The sequence below is a fragment of the Anomaloglossus baeobatrachus genome, chromosome 5, assembly GCF_048569485.1.
Source record: "Anomaloglossus baeobatrachus isolate aAnoBae1 chromosome 5, aAnoBae1.hap1, whole genome shotgun sequence".
Lineage (NCBI taxonomy): Eukaryota > Metazoa > Chordata > Amphibia > Anura > Aromobatidae > Anomaloglossus > Anomaloglossus baeobatrachus.
This window is the reverse complement of record NC_134357.1, coordinates 149,384,155-149,409,804: the sequence shown is the minus strand read 5'-3', so window position 1 is coordinate 149,409,804 and position 25,650 is coordinate 149,384,155. Positions and strand designations below refer to the sequence as shown.

Genomic DNA, 25,650 nt, shown 5'->3' with positions numbered 1-25,650 from the left:
ACATTTTGATCGAGCATTTCTGAACACTACAATACCAAATATGTGTATTTTTATTTTATTATTTTATTTTTAATGGGGCAAAAGGGGGGTGATCTGAACTTTTAGGTTTTTTTATTTTTTTCATATTTTTTAAAACTTCTTTTACATTTTTTTATTTATTTTACTAGTCCCCCTAGGGGACTTTATCACTTCACAGTACGATCACTTATTTCTGCCGGGATTCACAGGAAACATGTCATGGCAGCGACAGGGGTCATCATCTGAACCGTGTTGCTGTGGCAACCCATTAGTGCCCTGTCATCACATCATGGCCACCGATGTTGGTGGGTAAGAGCGCGATCCCGCCAGAGTGCATTAGATTGCACTGTTAGGGGCACTTTGCACACTACGACAGCGCAGGTGCGATGTCGGAGGGGTCAAGTCGAAAGTGACACACTTCTGGCGTCACACTCGACATCGTAGTGTGTAAATCCTAGCTGATACGATTAACGAGCGCAAAATCGTCGTAATCGTGTCATCGGTGTAGTGTCTGGGAATTCCATAATTACATGACTGCGACAGGTACGATGTTGTTCCTCGTTCCTGCGGCAGCACACATCGCTGTGTGTGAAGCCGCAGGAGCGAGAAACATCTCCTACCTGCGTCCTGCAGCTCACGCTGGCTATGCGGAATGACAGAGGTGGGCGGGATGTTTACGTCCCGCTCATCTCCGCCCCTCCGCTTTTATTGGCCGCCTGCTGTGTGACGTCGCTATGACGCCACACGACCCGCCCCCTTAATAAGGAGGCGGGTCGCCGGCCAGATCGACGTCGCAAGGCAGGTGAGTCCATGTGAAGCTGCCGTAGCGATAATGTTCGCTACAGCTGCTATCACAAGATATCGCTTGAGGCAGGAATTAGCAATATGCACCCAGAACTGCTTGTGGTTCTGGGTGCATATTGGACCTGACAGGTTCCCTTTAAAGAAGTGGTTCACTGCTCTACAATAGTGACCACATCTCTGTAAAACTGAAAGTGAACAAGGCTTTATCTAAATACCTTGTTTAGCCAATTCTTGCCTCTGACCAGTGCTATTATGGTTCGCTCATCACCATGAAGTGACCCCCGGGCTCCGTGACCTCTGAGATTCAGTGATGTCACGTCAACTTCCTATTGACCCAACATCACCGGGGCCGGCCACCGTCTTCCTGAGGGACTGGGCTGTGAGCGGAGTTTCGGCGTTCAGCAGGTGAACAAACACACACTTTGAGATAAGAGATGCAGGGCTGTAATCTGAATGTTAACCCTTACAGCATGCCGTCTTCAGATTATATGGCAAAAACCTGCTGACATATTACCATTTAACATGTAATAGGTTTCTACTGGTCACAGGTGGATGCCAGTCTTTGCAGGCCAGGTCTTGTCATTGTATTGTATAGATTCTGGTTGCTCTAAAATGTTTACTGAACATCAGAAATATTGAGCAACCAACCTTTGGCCCATGTGTAGAAAAAAAATTTGAAGAAATCTTTGATGCTAACAGATTAATATCATTGTCAGTTCAGTATAAAACTTTCAATACACTCTTTTTATTATTATTATTATTATTATTATTATTTTGCAGCTAAGTCATATAAATTGGCTAGTTAAACACTATTTATAGCAGGCACTCACATAATAGTCAAAATGAGATAAGAAATAACCTAGGTTAGGAAGGAATAATGATGGGTTAAATAGAACATTTTTGTAAAAGCCCTTCCATTAACCCCCCCCCTTAAACTTGTGTTTACTGTATGTGTATGTAGTGTATGTGGCAATATACTCACCTATCGCCACCATCTCCAGTATCCAGCACTGCTCTGCTCCTCTTCTCAGTGACATCATTGCTGTTCAGACTCTCTGACTCATCCTTGCTCTATGTGTGAGCCAGAAGTCTGTTTTACAATCTAAAGGCCCCACTACACGCAACGATGTATCTAACGATATATCGCCGGGGTCACAGATTCCGTGACGCATATCCGGCATCGTTAGCGACGTCGTTGCGTGTGACACCAACGAGCGTCCGTTAACGATGGAAAATACTCACCAAATTGTCCATCGTTGACACGTCGTTTATTTTCAAAAAATCGTTGATTGTTGAGGACGCAGGTTGTTCGTCGTTCCCGAGGCAGCACACATCGCTACGTGTGATACCTCAGGAACGATGAACTACAGCTTACCTGCGGCCGCCGGCAATGAGGAAGGAAGGAGGTGGGCGGGATGTTACGGACACTCATCTCCACCCCTCCGCTTCTATTGGGCGTCCACTTAGTGACGCCGCTGTCACGCCGCACGAACCGCCCCCTTAGAAAGGAGGCGCTTTGCCGGCCACAGCGACGTCGCTAGGAAGGTAAGTCTGTGTGACGGCTCCTAACGATATTGTGTGCCACGGGCAGCGATTTGCCTGTGACGCACAAACGACGGGGGCGGGTACGCTCGCTAGCGATATCGCTGCGTGTAAAGCCGCTTTAATTCTATGGAGCATTATTCTGATGGTCCAAATAATCTTCCATTGTAAAAGCCACTTCTGGATTCCCACAGCTCGCAGTGTTACAAGTGGAGTCTGAAGCCGGTGATATCACTGAGAAGAGGAGCAGAATGGCGCTGGACCTCGGAGAAGATGATGATAGGTGACTATAAACACACGACATCACTGAGAAGAGGAGCAGAACACCGCTGGACCTCGGAGAAGATGATGATAGATGACGATATAAACACACAACATCACTGAGAAGAGGAGCAGAACGGCGATGGACCTGGGAGAAGATGATAATAGGTGACTAAATAAACACACACACTACAGTACATACACATACACACAAATTTAAAGAAAAAAAAACTTCATGGGAGGCATCTTTAATGTTATTAACTAATTGTTGTATCTTTAGCACCAAATATAATTCACTGAGTTGTACAGAATAGATTTTTGCCCTTACTTTCAACGCAAACATACCCATTAATGTCAATTTTAGATGAAAATAATTAAGCTATCAGTACATTTTGGGGGCCTGGGAGGAAAGTGAGTACCTGTAGGGACGACATGCTGGTAAGAACATACCAACTTGTTGAACTTGTTGCAACTGTTGTCCTTGTTTGGATTCAGACTTTGCATGGGAAAAATCATAACTGAAGAATTGCCGTGCTTACTAATCAAACTGCACTATAAATATAAAAAGTCCCGTAGTTTGAGTAGAATTCTTTTTGTGATTAATGGTAAGAGAAGTAAAAATGACAATATAATGGTTTTGATTGTGTGTGTTTAGTGTTGTGACTTGAAAACCAATGTTTAAATAAACCCGACCGCGTCTCCAAGGCATGCAGCCCCTACTTAGGACCTTAAATAGATTTTCAGATGCATTGCTGCCATCTGTTTAGCAGTCCCTGTGTGTTCAAATCAGGGAAACAAATTATCTCTGTATGAGAGGAAAATGTACTTAAATGGCCATTGGATAACTAGCGCTTATTCATTGCGTAGCCCCCGGCTAAAGCACAAGTACAGGAAGCAGTAGAAAAAAAAATACAAAAAAATAAGTGTGTCTGCCAATTCTGCCATGTATTAAGCTGTGTACATGTACTAAATGTATAATACCGAATAGTCAATGAAATTATTTTTAATTTAATGGGTGGTCATTAGAGATGAGCAGACTCTTGGAAATTCGGTTTGACGGATTCGTCCAGACTTTAGATAAAGTTCGGTTTGGGACCTGAACTGAACCCCAATGGAAGTCACTGATTATGCAGTTCAGGTCTCCGACCACATGCAGCCAGCCATAAACAGATCACTTCCGGGGGCGAGTGGGCAGTGTTTTACCATTTCTTTTGGTGCACACTACATCTGATCATGCTCTTGTTGCCCCAGTGCGAGCCGATCAAACACTGCAATCTGCTCACACTGGGCTGAGCACCGAGTGTACCCGAGCATAGCAACGCGCATGTGTTCTCCGAACTCAAACCTTCTGTTTGTAAAATCTGTGTTTGGCCCGAACACCGAGCCTTGGATTCGCTCATCTCTAGTGGTCATCTTTCCTGCCATCCTCACCAGACTATAACTTGCACCCACAACGCGTATGATATGGCATGAGGTGGATAACCAGCCTCAATCTTTGCAAATATTATGGGCAACGTTTTCTACTTCTCTGCGAGAATGCATCTAGTAGCTCCTCAATACAAATGATGTTAGTGTTTCACCTATGTTTCAGTACATTAGATTCACTTTATAAATAATGTAACATTCATGGAATACATAATGGCCTCTGATTTATTTTCTGACAGCAATAAAATGTACAGTCTAATTTCACTGGCCTTAAAGAGGGGGAAAAACATTTTCCACAAACATTTACAGAGATGTGGTTCATAATTTGTTGCAATTTCTTGCCAACTTCCAACTTGGCACACTTGTCGGCAGATTTTTCTACTGGTTTTCCACAGTTTTTCCCGCTTATTGGTAACCCACATAGCTGAAAGTGCCCGGCCACGGGATGTCATTCATTTTCGACTTTGAATCAACTACCCTTAAGCCAAAGCAGCGGGATAGCGCTTTGTTTTCTAATTACCTTGGGACCCCGTACAATTGGGAGATTGCTGAGAAAATTATAGTCCTTGTAATGAAGTCAGGATGAGATTTCTGTGCCAGTCAATGGTACAAGATAGGGTGACATCAAGTGAAGGGAAGACACAGATAGATGAAGAAATTAGCCTGGAGTTTAATTCATCGTTTCCAAAAGAGCAGTTAATGGATTATGACAAATGTCCTGCCGCTTTCTCTTAGTGCCGTGTTAAAACTGGAAATGAAAAGTCAATTTTCCCTAAATGGATTTTAAACGAGGCAGCAAGCCTCCCTGCACTCATCCTTTTGCTATTTTGTGTTTATTACTTTGTTTTTTTTTATTAGAACCTCATACACAAGTATTACTTTTATTTTCGATTTTATGTTATTTGGATTTCTTTTATTGCTTTATTGTTTCTTTTATTGTTTTCCCAATTTTCTCATTCAAAGTATTGAAAATTAAGGTCTACTTTATGTATGGGCACCTTTTTCTAATAAATATGAGTAATATTATTTTATGTAAACATTAAAGATTAAAGTGACCCTAATTTAGGATCTAGAGGCCAAAAAAAATGTTTTTGTGTTAATTTTATGTTTTGTCTATTTTTGTTTTAATATCGCAGTCTGTATTAAAAATGACATTTTCCTGCAATTTTCACACTGGTTGATGGGACTTTTTGTATACCCTAACTTTGAGTTTCTTTAGGAAACAATACATGTACATAGCCACAATGAAGAGACTCTGACCCTATCTTTTGTATTCAAACATCTAATGAGTGTGTGCAAAGTGATGGATGCATCCTGTTTTATCAGCTGTGTATAGAGGTATTATCTGTCATTGTAATCCTCTTCTGATAATATGGCAAAAAGATCATACCTGTGGCTTAGGCTATGTGCGCACGTGTGCGCTCTGCACCGCACCGAAAATGTGCGCTTCAGAGCGCAGCTGAAAAGCTGCGTTCTGAAGCGCATAGTGTCGGCAGATTCGTGCGCTCTGCATGCTGCCTCTCCCTATAGACAGCATGCAGAACGCACGAAAGAAGTGACATGTCACTTCTTAGAACGCAGCGATTCGGCAAGCAGCCGAATCGCTGCGTTCTAACATGCCACGTGCGCACGGCTCCTGCACAATCTCCATAGATTGTGCAGGGGACGCAGGACGCATGCAGTTACGCTGCGGTGCAGAACGCAGCATAACTGCATGTAATACGCACACGTGCGCACATACCCTTATATTGTAATCACTCACATATGCAAATTCTCCTGATCTGGTCTAAAAGGGCGTTGACTTCACAGTCTCTACTCATGCCTCCAGGTCGTGATTGGCAGTGATTGTCATTCTCCAACCGGCAGTCAAGAAGATGATGTGGGCCATTTTAAGTATTCATGCAACCCCCTGGACAGACTCATTGAAGCTGCATTGACTCAAGATCATTTCTCCCTGGGAATGCCCATAAACCTGATCATTCAGCTCATCCAGTCTTACTGGGGCTGTCCATGGAAAAGTGAAGTCTCATGATGCATCTAGCTTTAGTGTGTCTGTCCAGGGGCAAGTGAAATCAAATATTTCTAACTTTGTCTTCTTAGGCGATTGCATGTGGGAGAATGTCAATCACAACCTGGGGGCATAATTAGAGCAAGACTAGACTGCAAAATCCACACCCTGTTGGATTAGTTAAGAAGAATATGCATATGTGAGTGATGACAATAGAAATAACAGCATGGTACATCAAGGGCATGATTGTATTGTTGGATAAATCATTATGGGGGCAGTTTATAGACCTGGAGGACCTGCCTTTAAGAGCTAGCATCACAGCCAGATCACCTCATGTGACTATGGTGCTGGAAACTAAAATTCTTTCCAAACATATTCCTCAGGAGAGCCAAAGAGAATCCCCAAAAGTAAAAATAGGCTTGGCCTCCTCAGAAAAGTTGTATCATTTGATTAGCTTAATATCACCCCACAACTAGAGATGAGCAGAATCGTTCGTTCAGCGGGTTCAACCAGATTTAGGTAAAGTTTGGTTTGGGACCTGAACTTGACCAGAGCCCCAATGGAAGTCACTAATTGGGCAGTTGGGATCTCTGCCCACATACAGCCAGCCATAAATAGATCACTCCTGGGGCAGGTGGGCGGCGTTTTTCCATTTTTTTTTTGTTTGGTGAACACTACATCTGATCAGATCACGCTGTTGTTTCCCCCAGTTCGAGCCGTTAAAAAGCTGTAAGTGGCTTGCACTGGGCTGAGCACCGAGAATACCCGAGAACATCAATGCTTGCTCAAGTGAAGTTCATATGTAAAGCACCCAAACCCGAGCTCAGCTTTTTCATAAAAGTCCTGACACCAAACCTCGGGTTCTCTCATCTCTACTTACAACACAAGATTTGTTTGAAAATTTTGAATAGTTTGAAAATTCTTTTGTATTGTTCATGCAATAAAGCTGTAACTGTAAACTTATAAGCCTTCCCCTACCAAGGCCTGCAGGGAGACGCTCCTCATTTATCACACTTGGCTGCTATTTTAATTGAAAGAGTTTTCCACTTGAAGTGACATATCCTTAGGATAGGACATCAGTGTTCGAAAGGTTGCCTTTGTAAGTGTACCATCCACCATGCCAATGCATCTCTTTATGCCACATGTCTTAAAGATTTTGGATCTAAAACTTATATGGCACAGAATGGTGTTTGACTAGAGAATCCATAGTGGCGTTTGATATTGGTTTTCTAGTTGTACGTAGTAACTAACTTGGACTATTTTTACTATTTATGAGTTCAAATAATTTTTCTGTACTTGTGCCTCAGTTGGTATCTATACATCATACATTTTCTGCAGTGTTTGAAAACAATTCATTTCTTGAATTTCTAAGCAATAAAGATTCAATTTAAAGTCAATTTTAAATGAGTTGCATCTGATATTACAACCCCCACTCCAAGTAGTGCTGATAGAAAGAAAGAAACTTTTTTTCTTTTTTTACTAATCTCCCATAACCTCTTCAGATGGGTTGTGCAGTCCTAGGGAAATTTCTGGAAAGCAATGCAGCTTGCTGAATCCTAACAATATACATAGGATTCGGCAGCTGCTGAGGTTGTCAAATTGACCAGAAGTATTCAACTTGCCGATTAGACTTGCAGTTACATGCTGATTACATTCTCATCTGTTTCTCTCAATGGAGTGTTGAAGTGGATGAGAATCTAGTAGGCTCCCCCGCCCCTCCCGTATGGTACGTTACATGACCGACCGGTGTTAAGCTCCGTACTGCAGCAGAGAGCAGGGGTCATGGTATGGTTATGGCCGCCGGCTCCATGTTCTTCCTACCTGCCAGCCCTCTGATACTTGCTTCTATCAAGTCTTAGTACAGGGGGCGTGGCAGGAACATGGCCACTGGCTCGATGCTCTTCCTACCTGCCAGCCCCGATACTTGCTTCTATCAAGTCTTAGAACAGGGGGTGCCAACTCCATGCTGTTCCTACCTGCCAGCTCCCTGATACTTCTATCAATGCTTAGAAAAGGGGGCATGGCGGAAATGTGGCCGTTGGCTCCATGCACTTCCTACCTGCCAGCCCCCTGATATTTGCTTCTATCACATCTTAGAACAGGAGGCGTGGCGGGAATGTGGCTGCTGGCTCCATGTTCTTACCATCTGCCAGCCTTGATACTTACTTCTATCAAGTCTTAGTACAGGAGCCGCTGGCTCCATGGTCTTTTTACCTGCCAGCCCTTAGATACTTGATTCTATCAAGTCTTAGAACAGAGGGCATGGCAGGAATTTGGCTGCCGGGTCCATGCTCTTCCTACCTGTTAGCCCCCTGATACTTACCTATATCCAGTTTTGAAACAGGGTGCAAGGTAGGGTTGTGACAGGTAGGAAGAGCCTGGAGGCGGCGGCCAAGCACCTGGTATGCTCCCCCTGTTCTCTGCTGTAGCACGCAGCTTTACATTGGTCTGTGACATATCGTCCCAAATGGGAGGCGTGAGGGGTGAGGAGCAGTTATTTTTTTGCAATTATTTTATTGATTTACAAGTGATCTAAAGATACTAGAACTGCAGTGGCCAGCTTCATAGTGTGAGGGCAGGGGCAGTACAAAAATCCACGCAATACCCAAATATTTTTTTTGTGTTAAATGTATATGAAGTTATCCTGCAATGCTCACACTGGCCAATGGGGCTTTTTTATACCCTAACTTCCACTTGCTTCAGGAAACAACACATGTGCATAGCCAAAAATGAAGAGACTCTGACCCTATCTCATGTATTCAAACATCTACTGTGGGCAAAACATGAGTGTGGGCAAAGTGATTGATGGATCCTGTGTTATCAGCTGTGTATATAGGTTTTACCTGTCATTGCAATCCTCCCCACTTAATATGGAGCCTGCTGAAAACTGTTCCTCGAAAATTTTTATTGTTGTTTTTTATGTGTGTAATTTATCTTGTCAAATAAACCCTATTTTTTATGGGTTTGCTTGATTTGTACTCCTCATTTAAAGCACACTCGTGCGTTTTTTTTTTTTTTTGTTTTATTTTCTTGCTTTTATTTCACCCCTGGAGTGGTACTGTAAATCTAAGTCCCCTGCCTCCTGTCTTATACTCACCCTCCGGCATCTTCATCTGTTTTCAGTGTCGTTTCAGTCGGTCTTCAGTGATTTGTGACCTGCTAGCAGCTCCAATATTTCATGGAGTGCGCCAGAGGTCACAACTTAATACAACTCTATGAGAGCCTCGTTCTTGCTATCATAGACTTATATTGAGAGCTTGCAATGTAACTTCTGACTTCCGGACAGTCAGAATTTAAAAGCACAACATGGCAACGTGGGACTGGAGCGATCCTGAATAAAGGTGAACATAATAGGGAGAGTAAAAGACCTGGAGCAGGGGACTTGGGTTTAAAGCATCACTCCAGCGGTGAAAAAAAAAAACTAATGCTGGAGTAGTGCTTTAACAAAGCCACTGTGTAAAGCCTCAACTCTTTATAGAATGTTAAAAATATTGGCTTCTTTTACATGTATCCCATGAATTTCTTTTTCTAATTCATATTTTTTCTTCCTTTCAGGAATTGAATATAGTGATGTACTTCCAGACTCTTTCCCGTCAGCGCCTGCAGAATCTTTACCACATTTTCTCTTGGAACCAGAAGATGCCTACATAGTAAAGAACAAGCCAGTAGAACTTATCTGCAAAGCAAACCCAGCCATACAGATCTACTTCAAGTGCAATGGAGAGTGGGTGAACCAGAATGACCATATTACTAAAGAAAGAGTTGATGAGTTAACAGGTACTAATAAGCAGCTGTTTATTTTGACATGCAAAGTTTCATATGCTTCCAAGAGGTCTAAAGGGTAACATTTCTTGTAGGAAGTCTCATATGCAACACAATGTTTCCCTGTGAATCTCCACGGGAGGATTGCATGGCTTATAAGTCTCTACCGAATTGACACTCTCCACAAGGAGAAACTTTACTCCTTAAAACTCCTGTTAGAGGTCACTTACTTAGCCAAATGGGTTCTACTGCTTTAGGCCCCCTTCACACATTCGTATCTCCGGTACGTATTTGGTTAATTTCCTCACGTACCGGAGACACGGGCACACGGAGACCCATTAAAATCAATGGGTCTGCGCACACATCCGTGTTTTGCCATGGACCGTGTCCGTGTGAAGCATACGTGTGCCCGTGTGCTCCACACGTAGACATGTCCGTTTTTCTCCGGCATCATGGGTGTCACACGGACCACACGGATGTGATCCGTGTGACACGCACCGGAGAAAACACACGTGCCTGTGAAATAAAAAGATTTTCTATACTCACCTTCTCCAGCCCTGCTGTCTGTGCCGCTGCTGTCAGTTGCTTCCGACCCCCAATCATTATGCTCATGAATGTTCACTCCACTGTGGGCCGGAAGCAGCAGCAGCAGGGAGTCGGCAGAGCGGGCGACCGCAGATCAGCACCACGGAGTGCAACGCCAGGGATAGGTAAGCAGAAAGTTCCTATTCTCCGTGTGTTATCACGGATAGCACACGGAGAAGACACGTGTGCCATAAACACAGCATACGGAGGGCAATACGCACCTTTGACACGTCCGTGAAAAATGTGCATGATTTTCACGGACATGTGAAGGGGGCCTTACAATGATGAGGGGCAAATACCCGAATCACATATGGAGTGTCTGGTTTGTCTTCTTATCTTAAGCTATAAGCAAGGGTGTTTTAAAGCTCAATATTGGGTTTTAGGATTGCTACTTCAGTTCCAATCTTCTTCCTTTCTAAAGAGGCTATTTGCATATATTCCAGCTGACAGAAAAATTCAGACGTACAATCAAATTTTGCCCTATTACGTTAAAGTTGTTTTTCTTGGAATTTTAAAATTTGCATAGGAGTCGGCAATAATCTAAAGTAAAGTAATAAGTATTAGTTTACTATAATTTACCTGTTTATTTGAACTTTTGAGATATTGGGACACTTCATACAGTGCAATGAAGTGTTCTTCGAATAATGTTTTCTTTTTCGGCCAAGCTATTTATATATAATTGCTTTTCTAATCACCAGGACTTGTAGTACGGGAGGTCCAGATTGAGGTTTCCAGACAGCAGGTAGAAGAACTGTTTGGTTTGGAGGATTACTGGTGCCAATGCGTTGCATGGAGTTCCGCAGGCACTACTAAGAGCCGTAGAGCCTATGTCAGGATAGCCTGTAAGTTTCCTCCATATACTGATTTCTATAAATATCAGTGACTTACCCTACAATACAGGTGTTCTGCAGATCTCTAGACAATATCACCATCTTGTGGAGCTACGTAAAAGTGCATTTTATTAGTACCTTCTATCTTGTTAGTGCTACTGATGATTTACAGAAATGCATATTGGGATCGCTTCTTAATGTAAAATTTATATTTTTATTCCCATGTTTGTTATTGTTTTGTTAATAAATGTGCATTTTTTATGTTTCTGGTGTAAGATCTAAGGAAGAATTTTGACCAAGAACCTCTAGGTAAAGAAGTACCATTGGAACAAGAGGTGTTACTTCAGTGTCGTCCCCCTGAGGGTATCCCACCAGCTGAGGCAAGTCTAGGTTTGGATTATATCCTGCAGTTTTGTACGATTTTAAGAAATTATAACACACGGAATTGCTTTTTGTAAATTAAACTTTATCTCAGTCAGTGTTCTCGACTAAAGATGAGCGAACCTGAAAAGTAAAGTACAGGGTTCATACCTAATACAAACTTTACAAAAATAACAGTGTTCGGGTTCGGATTTCGGGTGCTTTACGTATACTATCCACTTGCTCAAGCATCGCTGTGCTTGGGTACGCTCGGTACTCGGCCCAGAGTGAGCCGCTTGCAGTGTTTGAACAGCTCGCACTTGGGGTAACAAGTTGTCGGAAGTAGTGTGCACCAAACAAAAAAAAATGGAAAAAGACCACCCTCCCTCAGAAGTGATCTGTTTATGACTGGCTGCATGTGGGTGGAGACCCGAACTGCCCAATCAGTGACTTACATTGGGGACCAGGTCCATAACTGAACTTTATCTAAAGTGCGGCTGAACCCATCAAACCCAATTTCACTGGTTCCGCTCATCTCTGTTTCTGACCTTTAGGATTGGAAACCATTCCTTAATTTTTGGATTGGATTTACTGCAAAATCATGCGCTTATATCCTAGGTACATCATGGAATCAGGTAAAAGGGGCAGATATTGTTGGCTTATCGTTAGGATAGATCATCAATATCTGATTGGTGGAAGTCCAACACCTGGCACCGCCACAGATTAACTGTTATAAGCTCATATACTGCACAGCGCAGCTCCATTCAATGTGTATTGGCCATATTTCACCTCTGTTCATTTTGTTTCCACCACTGGAGCCTATATCAGCTGAGCGTGTCAGACCCCCACTGATCTGATAATGATGATGTATCCTAGGGAAAAGTCATCAATATCTTGTGACCTGACAACCAATTTAGATCCGAAAATCTAAGAATGGTGGTGTTTTTAAATCTACTGGCAGATAATTTGCTCATAGGTAAGACTGATTATCTCCTAAAGGAAAAACATGTTCAGCTGTCGAACTAAAACAGCCATACCAGAAACAGTCATGACAGCTTCAGTATCCAGCAGGGGCTAACTCCTACAAAGCTTTAGCGGGTAGATTTCAGTAAAGAGAAGGAGGGAGACAAATTAGTCCCATCCTCGCGGATGCATTAGTGGTGTGATGGATGCATCCACATTAAGGGAGCCAGGTTTTACTTTTTAGCAGATTTGTTTATATGGAGGCTCATATTTGTTAATGTGACAGCTAATAACACACTTAACCTCCACACCTGTTCTTTTCCCAATATTTGACAAACTTTGGCTGTGACACCAGACCTTTTCTGTTTAGTTATGAAGATAGTTATAGATATTCTTCTACCATTAGGTGTATTATTAGTAAAGATCTGGATATATACTGAATAAGTACAACAGCGCTTTGTGATACCCCCTGTACCGTATCTTACAGGCCATACACCATCCTGTTTTTGGCCTAATATAAGTAATAATTTCTGTACAAACTAGAAAGAGTGAACCATGGATGTCTAGTAGACATTGATGTCTTTCTAGACATCATCAAAAGTGTCTTCTTTTTGGGTCCCTCCTCCCAAAATGGAAGCCATGCAAGTAGATTCAGCCCATCTATGTATTTGACTATTTTCACATGGTGGGGTTTTTTTCTGTGAAAAAATCTGATGTGTTTTTGCAGAGGAATTAATGACAGAAATCCAAATACGATTCTTAGATGATGGAATCTGCGTGAAATTCCACCATGTAAACAAGATCGTAAAGGGAACCTGGCATGTTGAAAATGGAATCTGATCTTTTTCCATTAGTGAATAGATAGCAGTCAGCCCAGGGATATCCATCTCTGTGGCAGCTTTATGTTTTTACTGTTATTTCTCCCATCATCATGTTTAGCCTCTAATCAGAGGTGCTTCTGGAGCGGATTAATGTGGATGGCTTGGTGAAATGTAACCTATTCAGGCATTTGCTTTAATCTTCTTGCTATTCTGGTTCAAAGAAGACTAATTGTTGTTGATCCTGAGGTCAGAAAGTTGTTCATTTTTTAATTATATGCTCTTTGGATGTCGCTGTCGCCTATCTTCTCACCCCTCCCCTTCTCGTTCTCTAGGTGGAGTGGTTAAAAAATGAAGACATTATTGACCCTACGCAAGACACTAATTTCCTCATAACAATTGACCACAACCTCATAATTAAGCAAGCCCGGCTTTCAGATACTGCCAACTACACCTGTGTTGCTAAGAATATTGTTGCTAAGCGGCGGAGTACCACGGCAACTGTCATAGTTTATGGTATGTACTGGGAAGCATCCCATTGCTTCATTTAGCAGTAATGTTATTGTGGTTGTGTACATTAAGGATTACTACTTCTACCTGTAGGAATTATTTTTTTGGTCCTTCAGATTTTGCTTAGTGATTGAAATGACAATGTTATTCTAAAGTTTTATTAACATTTACCCCCATCCTACGGAGATTAAGAAGCACAGGGTAAGGTAAGATGTATATAGTGTACACATTTACCCCCATCCTACAGCGTATGTGAAGCACAGGGGGAGGTAAGATGTATATAGTGTACACATTCACCCCCATACTATGGAGTACATCAAGCACATGAGGAGGTGAGATGTATATAGTGTACACATTCACCCCCATACTATGGAGTATATCAAGCACATGGGGAGGTGAGATGTATATAGTGTACACATTTACCCCTATCCTACGGAGTATAGGAAGCACAGGGGGAGGTAAGATGTATATAGTGTACACATTTACCCCCATACTATGGAGTATATGAAGCACAGGGGGAGGTGAGATGTATATAGTGTACACATTTACCCCCATACTATGTAGTATATCAAGCACAGGGGGAGGTGAGATGTATATAGTGTACACATTTACCCCCATACTATGTAGTATATCAAGCACATGGGGAGGTGAGATGTATATAGTGTACACATTTTAACAAGGAACGTACTTGAAAGGTAAAACATCCTGAAGGCATCAACTGATAATACAACATTGGGAAGAGGTTTCCAATGATGACACATTATCTTTGATACTGGTAGAAAACTGAAAAACTAATGTCACTTGCAGTAATCTTAGATATTAGAGTTAGACCACCATTCACAGTCCGATGTCTACTAGGCCTCATTTCTATTTTTCCTTCCCTCCATCATGGTACAGATACATAAACATGAAAGTAAAACTGATCCACATGGGGCCGTTCACAATCACCCAGCATATCACGTGTTTTGAAGAATTTGCTCTAGAACTGATCAAAGAACCATGGTAGCCCAATGCTGACTGCTATCAACAATATACAATTGTATTATTTGTCCTTATATCCTAGCCTTAGTTACATAGGGACCGCACCTAATACATATATAAACCACTAGGAAAACGTGGATGGTGCATTTCCTTAATATCAATCTTTATTAAACACAATATTAAAATATAACATATATATTTGTAAACAAAGGTCACTATATTTACACTGGACAAACATTATACCAACAATTTAGGTCTATTGCTGCACAGACAAAATTTCACCTCGTTTAAACAAAATAACTCCTCATGTAATCTTATAGGAACTATTGTTAATTAATATTAGTACATATTTAAATATGGGCTATGCTGCACTCACAGTTATCCTCGTGACTAACACATGATCTGTCTATAATTAACCAGTCCCATATCCCTCACCCTTTCTGGATATTTATATACCATAAAAGGCAATCTGATTAAGGGTTATTTGGTGATATACAGTATTTAACGTGCAGCAATTACTGACCTGACAAAATTCTTTACTTGGCTTGGCTGTCGTTTGTCCCGACGCGCGTTTCCCACTTCTTCAGGGGACAAAGGACAGCCAAGCCAAGTAAAGACTTTTGTCAGGTACATATGTATGTTATATTTTAATATTGTGTTTAATAAAGATTGATATTAAGGAAATGCACCATCCCAAGTTTTCCTAGTGGTTTATATATAAACAATATACAATACTACTTATCTAAAAATAAAATGACACGGAACACTAATATTGGATAAATAGGCTGCAATGTTTATTAAAGGCTACTCAATTAAACATATATTAAGACCATAAATATAATTAAAACATAAAAAGAAGTGTATAATATTTAAAAGGTCAAGTCCACCCTGTATTAGCGAGACAACTATGCCCAGCTTAACAAACACTGCGACAATGATAATTATTGACAATATTAAAATGGGGGGGGGGGCTGCTGCTTTTTGTGTTCTTCTTTGAGCTGTGCAAAACCACCCAAAGCAGGGCCTTTTATCTGAAGATTCTTCCCGCCATAAAACTTAGCAACCAATCAAATTGACGCGACCTTTCCCGCTGAAATAGAGAACAGATCAACACATAACTGATATTCAGACGAGCAACTATAAGTGCCTACTAAAATGGGGTGTCAGGACCAAAAAACATTACAGGGAGATACCAAGAGGACAAAACGGGAAGGAGAAATGGAATAATTATTAGGGATGATCGAATACTTCGATTATTCGGCTTTGCAAATGTTTTCCGAATACCTCACCGCTATTCGACTATTCTCGAATATTCGATACACAATGTAAGTCTATGGGAAACCCGAATAACAACTATTCGGTACAATTCGGGTGTCCCATAGACTTACATTGCGCATCGAATAGCGGCGAGGTATTCGGAAAATATTCGCAAAGCTGAATATTTGAGGTATTCGATCATCCCTAATAATTATATATTTATCTTGTCAATTGTTACCATTTTATAGAACAATTCTAAATCAATTAATTTAAATTAAATATGTCAAGCATGAGCAACCATGGGTTCCCCCAAGCAGTGACGCTTTGGGCCTTCTTCATTACATGCAGACATTTTTTATACTGGCTAGATAGAACCCAATCTGGAAATTTACATCTATTTTGTCCGGCTCAGGCATTAGCTAACTGTCCAGACACAACTGATGTATGAAAGAACTACATTCTCGTCATTCTTAGGATCGATGGTGGTATCAGAAGTTGTCCCCCCACCAATCATAAAGAAAAAGTGCTGGCATATCCTTGAAATATCCTATCACATTGTGTAAAATTGGAAAGTATGCGAGGGAACCAGAAAGGGAATTCTAATGATAAGGCTGATATAAAATATTGGTGTAATAGTGAGCAGCTTTATATAGGATTATCAGTAGGCTTGACATTTTTAGCAGATTCATTTTCAGTATTACCGGGGTTTATGTCTTAATAAATATCTGTAAATGTCTGACACAAAAATATACCTTGTCTGTAATCTTGAAAACTGCAGTCAGTTTCATTTTATATAACAATTACCCAAAACAACCTGCCATGGTCGGCTATTTCCTCAGCAGATAAGTGTCTGCAGCGCTTCAGGTGAATTTGCTAGAAGGAAAAACATTGACTGCACTTATTTCTGGACCATATAGTAACTTTTAACTTTTATTTTACTGATCTTAAAACCAGTATACATATATTTATTATAAATACATGCAAGCAACACTATGACCATTTCTGAAGCCACATGTCGAAAATAATACTAATTTTAGAATAGGAATATATGAAGATGTTTGTTGTTTCACATATAGGAGCTGATGGCTGACAATATGTTCCAACACACTATGGTTATGAAAAATCATTTGTTAGTGGTGCATTAATTTCCAAAAATGCTCTGTAAATTCTGACTGTTCCTACAGATGTAAGAAGGTAGTTCTCATACAAAGAGCCAGATTCATCAAAGTGTTTTTGCCAGGTTGCTGGCGTAAAACACTTCAGAAACGTGAAATTGAACAAAAACTGACTTTTGCCGTTTTTACACTAGACCCAGCCAGTAAGAGGGCAGAGCATGGACGGGGTACGGCAAATCTTACCTGGTTAATTTCTTTAAAAGTTATGCCTAACGAGGTTGCCCACTACTTTAACATTGATGGTCTGTCCTTAGCATAGGTCATCAATATCTGATCGGCCGGGGTCTGACACCTGGCACCCCCGCCAATCAGCTGTTCGCTGTGCCAGCGGTGGCCGAAATGCTCAGTTCCGGAGATGCCCCATCCTCTGATAGCGGCTGCAGCTGGGTACTGCACATCCAGCCCCCATTCAAATCAACAGGAGGTGGGTGTGCAGTTCTTTGCCGCAGTCACTATCAGAAGACGGAGCAGCTAAAAAACCTAAGCATTTCTATCCACCAGCTATCTCAGCCGGCAACAAGAACAGGTGATTGATGGGGTTACTGAATGTTGGACTCTGGCCGATCAGACATTGATGACCTCTCCTAAGGATAGGCCAGCAATGTTTAAGTAGTGGCCTGGCAAGGTGCACACAGGCACAAGCCAGTGATAAAATACATACAATTAATTAGGTGGCATGCACCTCTTAAAGATAGACACATCTTAAGGGCCATTTACATGCTGCGACATCGCTAACGATATATCATCGAGGTCACGGTGTTTGTGACGCACATCCGGCACCGTTAGCGACATCGCTACCAAAAATCATTGTCTCATACGTAGCGAGGTTGTTCCTCATTCCTGCGATATCACGGAGCGACGATCACCTCCTTACCTCCGTCCACCGGCAATGAGGAAGGAAGGAGGTGGGCGGCATGTTCCGGACGCTCATCTGCGCCCCCTCCTCTGCTACTGGACGGCCGTTTTGTAACGTCGCTGTGACGCCGAACGCACCTCCCCCTTGAAGGAGGGATTGTTCGATGTCTCCAGTCGACGTCGCAGAACAGGTATGTGCGTGTGACACTGCCATAGCGATAATGTTCGCAACGGTAGCGATCACCACATATCGCACCAACGACGGGGGCGGGTGCTAATGCTTGCGACATCGCTAGCAATCGCTAGCGATGTCACAGTGTGTAAAGCACCCTTTACTCTTTCATGCCCATCATTAAGACTGGTGTACAAAATGCCAGGCCCAAAGTCTTGAAATTTATATTGTCACATGAATGCACATATGAATTGAAGGATCATTAGACATAGAAAATGCTCTAATTTAAAATACTAATATCCCAGGACACCCTCTTCTAGTGCCTTATATCCTTTTAGTTCTATTTTGTCTTTTATTGCAATTAAAACTGAGAAAAAAAATAAAAAAAATATATATTTTCTGTTACATCTCAGGAGTTTAGCCAACTCTTTCCACCAGCTCCACCACAATGTCCTGTGTGTGGCTGTAAGACTACTGGCTGCAGCAGAAGCTTCCCTGCTATACCATGTAGGACAAAAGATTACCGTCATAGCCCATCAACCAAAAATGGAACTGATCAGTAGGAAATTAACCACTTTGTTCTCTGCAAGATTTCTAAAAGACTGGCTTTTTCAGGATCATACAGAAAATGCTATAGAGTCAGACTAAAGATTCTTTTACATCAGTCAACCTACGATACTAAACGACTGCTGATCAGCAACTTGTTTGCTGATCGGTGGTAATTTAAAAGCCTTTTTACACAGGCAGACCACTCTAATGATACGCACATAATAATCTGGCATAACAAGTTCAATGTGCATTGGCTGCTATCGATCCCTGCTGGGCAAGTTCTGTTTACACAGGGCGATACGCTACTGCAGACAATGAACCATTTTGCAGTACAAAAGAACATTTCATCTGATGAAGGAGCATCAAATGAATGCCAGCCTGTTTACACTACAAGATTATTGTGCAGTGATGGTTCCTTGGAACACTCATTCACGATAATCTTTTATTATAAATGCACATTAAAGAGGTTGTCCCCTACATTTACATTGATGACCTATCCTCATGATAGGTCATTAATGTCTGATCTGCTGGGGTCCAACACTCTGCACTCCTGCCGATCAGCTGTTCTCGGTCCCGGGGGTGGCAATAGGCGGCCGGAAGTACTCAGTTCCAGAGCTGCTGCATATTCAGATAATGACCGCAGCACTGCATATATGCCCCCTATTGATCTGAATAGGAGGCAAATGTGCAATACCTGACCTTGGCCATCAGAAGACAGCTCTGGAACTGAGCACTTCCGGTCGCCTACTGCTGCTGCCGGGATTGAGAACAGCTGATCAGCGGGGGTGCGGGTTGTTGGACCCCGGCCGATCAGACATTGATGACCTATCCTGAGGATAGGCTATCAATGTAAAAGTAGTGGAGGGGTTATGTTTGGTTGCTCAATAAAGCATATAAATAAGCTTTTTATGACAACTTCTCCCATAATTGAGCTAAGTAGATGGGCAATTTGAATTGGGCAGAAATGTCATTGTGCCCCTTACATTTCCCTTGTATCTGTCATCACATGTAGAAATGATCATTTTACACTGATGTTTGCACCAAGTTTTGGGTGCAGTCTCAGGTTTTAGAGAATAAATGTGAAAAACACAACAGTAATAGTGAAATTAATCAGAAGAATACATGAGACAAGGTTGAAATGAATGGCGTTCATTAGGGACAAGATGCATACTTCTTTATCCAAGGAAATCATAATAATTTGACTGATGGCTAATGTTTCCGCACAGAAAAGCTTGCAATTCAAGTAGCAGATGTCTGCGGAAAGAGAACTAAAGACCACTTTGCATCTCTCTGAGTAGTAAATTAATTACATCTGCTTATAATTAAATAACCATAGCACCTGTTATTAGGCTTTGTGTGCCAGCTTTGCCCAGCCAACAGTGGGTGGCAGAGATTTTTCTAGACTGGACCTTGGCTTACCAGATGGTTATAAATATTTTCAAGTCATTAGTTAAGACAACTATTATTTTTCTCTGCTGAGATCTCCTCTGCGTGTTATCAGAGTTGATACGTTTCATAAGCCATCAGTCTACTCTGTGGCTCGCTCTTTTGAGAAAATGGATTTACAAATGGCTCCTGTTAAAGTTCTATTTTTTTTTCTGTTGTTTTAGTTAACGGGGGCTGGTCATCCTGGTCAGAATGGTCTCCATGCAACAACCCCTGTGGACGAGGTATACAAAAGAGGACAAGAATGTGTACAAATCCAACCCCTTTAAATGGCGGAGCTTTTTGCGATGGGCAACCATTCCAGAAATTGGCTTGCACCACTATGTGCCCAGGTATTTCAGGTCCAAGTAATCGTGACGCGGCAATACACATTCATTAATATAAAATTCATGCAAAGTATACATTAATTTTTGCGGAAATAATTGTACTATTGATATATATTGCTATGCCATGGTTTGCAGTTGACGGAGGATGGACTGAGTGGAGCAAGTGGTCCGCCTGCAGCACTGAATGCACTCATTGGAGAAGCAGAGAATGTAATGCGCCTTCTCCCAAGAATGGGGGTAAAGACTGCAGTGGAATGCTGCTGGACTCCAAAAACTGCACGGATGGCATGTGTATGCAGAGTAAGTGTTCTACAAATAATATTCATGCATTTAATTTGGTTACTATATGCTCAATATTTTGTAAATTGTCAAATTTCAGTCCTATAAATAGTCATAGGACCCGTTCAGCAAATTAAGACTATTTATAATATGTTTATATAATGTCTTGAAGTCTTTTAAAGGGACCTGTCAGGTCCCCTATGCCCTCCATCCCAGCAGCATTCATATCTGTATGTCCATATTCTATCCCTATCAAGCCTTGTATAATGCTATTCACTAATATGAATGTTTAAATAAAAAACACTTATAAACTTTGCTGTTCCTATACTAATTAGGGCCTTGACTAGTCGCAGGGGCCTTTTTTCCATGTTATTACCTGTGGGCGTGATAACATGATTTCCACAAGCTGATACTGCCAGCTAATGGAAATCTTACGCATGCGCGCGGCTCATTTCAGCATCGTCAGTGTGCGTTAGAATGGAGCGTGGGCACTTTCCAGCTTCATTAGGAGCTCTGCGCATGACCGGAAGTTCAGAAGACAGCTCATGTAGACGTCTTCTGAACTTTCACTCATGCGCAGTGCTCCTAACAGAAGCAGCCAAAATGAGCCGCGCACATGCACAAGTTTTCCAGGACCTTACGGTGACGCCAGCTTGTGGAAGTCATGTTATCACACCCACAAGGCCGTGAAAATGAGAAAAGAGGGCCGACTAGTCTGGGGAAATAAAGCCCCTGCGACTAGTCAAGGCTCTAATTAGCATAGAAACAGCGAGGTTCATAAGTAATTTTCTTTAACATTGATATGAGTGAATAGCATTATACAGGGCTGGTTAGGGAGGGAATTTGGACATACAGGGATCAATGTGGCTGAGTTGGAGGGCATAGAAGACCTAAAGGTAGTATGAATCCTCTTTTGCTACCGTATCATCTGGTAACATAGTAACATAAGACATAATAGGATGTTGGCTTAGTTTTTGCCTCATTTCATATTCTAATCAGTCAGGATCTTTTATATACCCATCATTGTTTACATTGTATTGCAATTGTCTCATTTCTCATTGTCTCCCATTGTAATTGCGCCATCTTTTACCACCAACACTAATTTCATTTTGGTTTTTGTTCCTAACAGACAAGAGGGTGTTAGGTGAGCCAAAAAGTCATTGTAAGTTTCATTTCATCACTTTTATTTTTGCTCATCCAGTTTGTTTTGCTTTGCCTATTTTGCATGATTGATCACTTTGGCTTCATTGAATCCGCCACATTTGGGGGTCATGTGATTTTACGCTTTCCTCTGTTCGGGACATCTGTCACAACACAAGTGGAAGCAGTGATTTTGTTCTGAAACACAATATTCATCACATTGCACTCTACAAGGTTCTAGGGACTAGAGGAACAAATGTAGTATGATAATACGAGCCATCCAAATATTGTATTCTGAATAGCTGATGCCTTGTCATGCAGTCCCAGCTTAGGTTTCCAGCAGTCCTCTGTAAAACTACCCATCACACAGGAGATCGTGATGAGTGGCAGCAAATGACACTCATTTCAATTCACTTCCCAGACATTAGCTCTAGTGACCAGCTGCCGTCTCTGAAATGTTGCGTATAAAACCTGCCGCATCTGCAGCCCGAAAAAGAATAAAGCCACATATCCTTCATGTTCTTACTCCTGCAGAACAATTTTTTTTGTCAGCAGCCATTCTGGTGCCGCATACACATTTTATTTTGCTTTGTATAATAGACACCCTGGTAATGTCAGTTAGCCCAAATAGGCAGGCGCCCAGAGGGGTCGCATATAGTGATGGCCAATAGAATAACAAACACATGAAAAAAACTAAACAAACATAAAGGAAATAGTGCTGTTTGTGGGCAAAGGACAGTGGTCCAATTGGCAAAAAAAACACAACATACAAAATAATACCTAAAAAAACAATCAAAGTACAATGCACTCCATTTGCTGACAATGGTCAGTCATACAGATATACGCAATGTAATCAATTTTAGGCATTAAAAAAGGAATGGTCTCACCCAATCCCTTTTGATGGAGGGACACGCAGTCTCTAGATCCTGAGTAGTGGATATGTCCGCCATGTACTGGCCCTACCACCTACCAGATATAAAATAACAAAAGACTGCTGCCCCAGACTTCCGTCCTGACAAGGACGGACCACAACTAGGTCTCAAGCTGGACCCCTATGCTGACCCTGATGACATCCCGGCGTCCCGACGCGTTTCGTCACTAAGACTCCTCAGGGGACATGATAGTCTTCAGTCAGGTCCTTGCTGCCAGCCCTCACCAAACCATAGTGTCAAAGGTTCTGGCGTGGTCGAGAATGGGGTCATTTAAACCTGTGAGTGATGTCATTGCTCCAATCAGAAGCTACATTCCACCTGATGCTTAATTAATCAAAATCAAGTGGATATCCTCATATGGGTATGGATTAAACCTGTGCAGAACACACCCATAACCGGGTGTATAACTGCAGCAGGTGCAGAATCAGGAGTCCTCCCCACATCCCCTCCAATCATATGTTTACTTACATCCTGCCGGGAGGCACATCGCATGTGCGCCGGCATCATGGGGGAGGGGGACCTCCTCACAGAACAGGTGTTACATTCACATCGGACCCGGGACGCACATCCAGTATGCACCAGTATCAGAGGGGAGGAACTTCCTCTCTGCTCGGATGCGAGTCCACTTCCGGCCGGGGACGCACATCCCGTGTGCGCCAGTAACAGGGCGGGACTTCCTCTCTCCTCGGATGATGATGCACATCCGGCCGGGGACGCACATCTCGTGTGCGCCCTTCTCAGGGGGGAGGGACTTCCTGTGGGCCGTGATCACATGATCGGGAGATTCCCGCATCACTTCCGGTCCCCGATGTCAATCATTACACCACACGGAGCAGCTCCCATATGCATAGATAGTAGGGGAGGTACTCCCATTGTAAATGAACACGTCATCGGCGGTGGGCGTCAAGGCTGCACCACATATTCCCACCCACTCCGAGGCCCAGTATGGAGATAAGAGGACCGCCCCCTCTCCATGGGGATACGGTCCAATCGACGTATATATGCCATACCATGCATAGCCTTCCACCCCCATGAACATCAGCAATAGGGGGCAGAATATTGAACAGGGGCATATAGCAAATAGGCCTCATCGAAATAAATCACCATAATTCATGTGGGCGTGTTTAGGGGGTTTCTCAGACACCTGAATACCTTAACCATAAAGGTTACACTGACTAAATCCAATCCAATAGGAAATTCAAATCCACAAGGTGCTGTTATATTATCACATATGCATGCAACTGAATTGACAGGTGCATACATAATACTTGTGACAATTATTGATGAATTATAGGGAAGGCAAGAATGGATTTCTTGCCCTAATTGCCCGAAAGATATAAAAAGGTGTGAAAGGATTAAAGTGGCAGCGAAAAACTCTCCATAGGAAACTAAATAAAGCTGTTGAATAGTAGCTGCTCATTTAGGCCTTTGGGGGAGAGGGTTTCTAATTGGAAGATCCATTTTGTCTCCCTTTGCAGGATGAATCTATCCCAATCCCCCCCTCTCTTTGGTCTCAGGACTTTGTCAATTCCAGTAAACCTCAGGACACTGGCATCTCCGCCATGTTTTTCAATGACGTGTCTAGCCACCGCCGTGTCCCTACGATGTTCAACATCACCAAGGTGCTCGCCAATCCTCCGTCTGAATTCACGGATGGTTTTACCAATATATTCAAGACCACAGATGCAATCAATTTTGTAAATAACCCCCTGTGTACGGCAGTTGATAAAGTGCCGAATAACAAACTCTCTCAGGTTTACATTGCTTCTGAATGTTTTGGTAGTTTGTATCACCGGGCACGCAATACAACCTGAGCACTTGAAACATCCCTTAACTCCTCTTGTCAGCCAATTCTCCTCGACTGACCGTGAAAAATGACTATGGACCAGCCGGTCCGAGAGGGATTTACCCCTCTTATATGTAATTTGTGGTCTAGTCGGTAGAATCGGACACAGATCCTTGTCCATTTGCAGGATGGCCCAGTGTTTACCTAATATCCGGCGTACATTATCCGCCCCGTTGTTAAAGGTAGTTATGAATCTGGTTATGCCATACTGAGTCTCCTCCATTTTTTTAGGGACCAGAAGTTCAGTTCTAGGCCTTTCCCTTGCCATATTATAGGCTCTTTTAATGATTGTATTTGGGTATCCCCTCTCCTGGAACTTAACGCCCAGGTCATTCGCCTGTGTGTGGAAATCACCGTCTCTGGAACAATTTCTTTTAACACGAAGAAACTGTCCCTTCGGTATACCCCTTTTTAGATGTTGTGGGTGGCTACTGTCCCAACGGAGGAGGGAATTAGAGGCTGTTGGTTTGTAATAAGTGCATGTCTGCAAATTCCCCATTAGGTCTTTCTGAATGAGAACATCCAAAAAGGGGAGGGAACCTCCCTCCTCAAAAGCTGATGTAAACCTTAGACCAATAGTGTTCCTATCCAGACCCGCCACATAGTCAGACAACTCTTCCCTGGCGCCATTCCAGACCACCAGGATGTCGTCTATGTAGCGGGCCCAGATCTCAAAATATGATGTTACTTCCTCCGTTTCAGATGTAAAGATCATAGTCTCCTCCCACCAGCCCAGGAGCAAGTTGGCATAGGATGGGGCACAAGGGCTCCCCATCGCGGTGCCCCTGAGCTGGTGGTAGAAACGG

At 42.4% G+C, this 25,650-nt stretch overlaps 1 protein-coding gene across 2 annotated transcripts in view; it reads left to right on the top strand.

The window, feature by feature from the left end:
• The window catches only part of UNC5B (unc-5 netrin receptor B), a 284,071-nt gene that overhangs the window by 202,024 nt on the left and 56,397 nt on the right, over nucleotides 1–25,650 (top strand). Inside the window, exons 2-8 of one of the 2 annotated variants that reach the window (XM_075348973.1) lie at nucleotides 9,614–9,835; nucleotides 11,104–11,247; nucleotides 11,512–11,615; nucleotides 13,712–13,892; nucleotides 20,486–20,653; nucleotides 20,783–20,947; nucleotides 22,056–22,088. In XM_075348973.1, the coding sequence (XP_075205088.1) occupies nucleotides 9,614–9,835; nucleotides 11,104–11,247; nucleotides 11,512–11,615; nucleotides 13,712–13,892; nucleotides 20,486–20,653; nucleotides 20,783–20,947; nucleotides 22,056–22,088 (1,017 nt within the window). The remainder of the gene's footprint in view (nucleotides 1–9,613; nucleotides 9,836–11,103; nucleotides 11,248–11,511; nucleotides 11,616–13,711; nucleotides 13,893–20,485; nucleotides 20,654–20,782; nucleotides 20,948–22,055; nucleotides 22,089–25,650) is intronic. The other variant, XM_075348974.1, reaches the window with a different exon arrangement.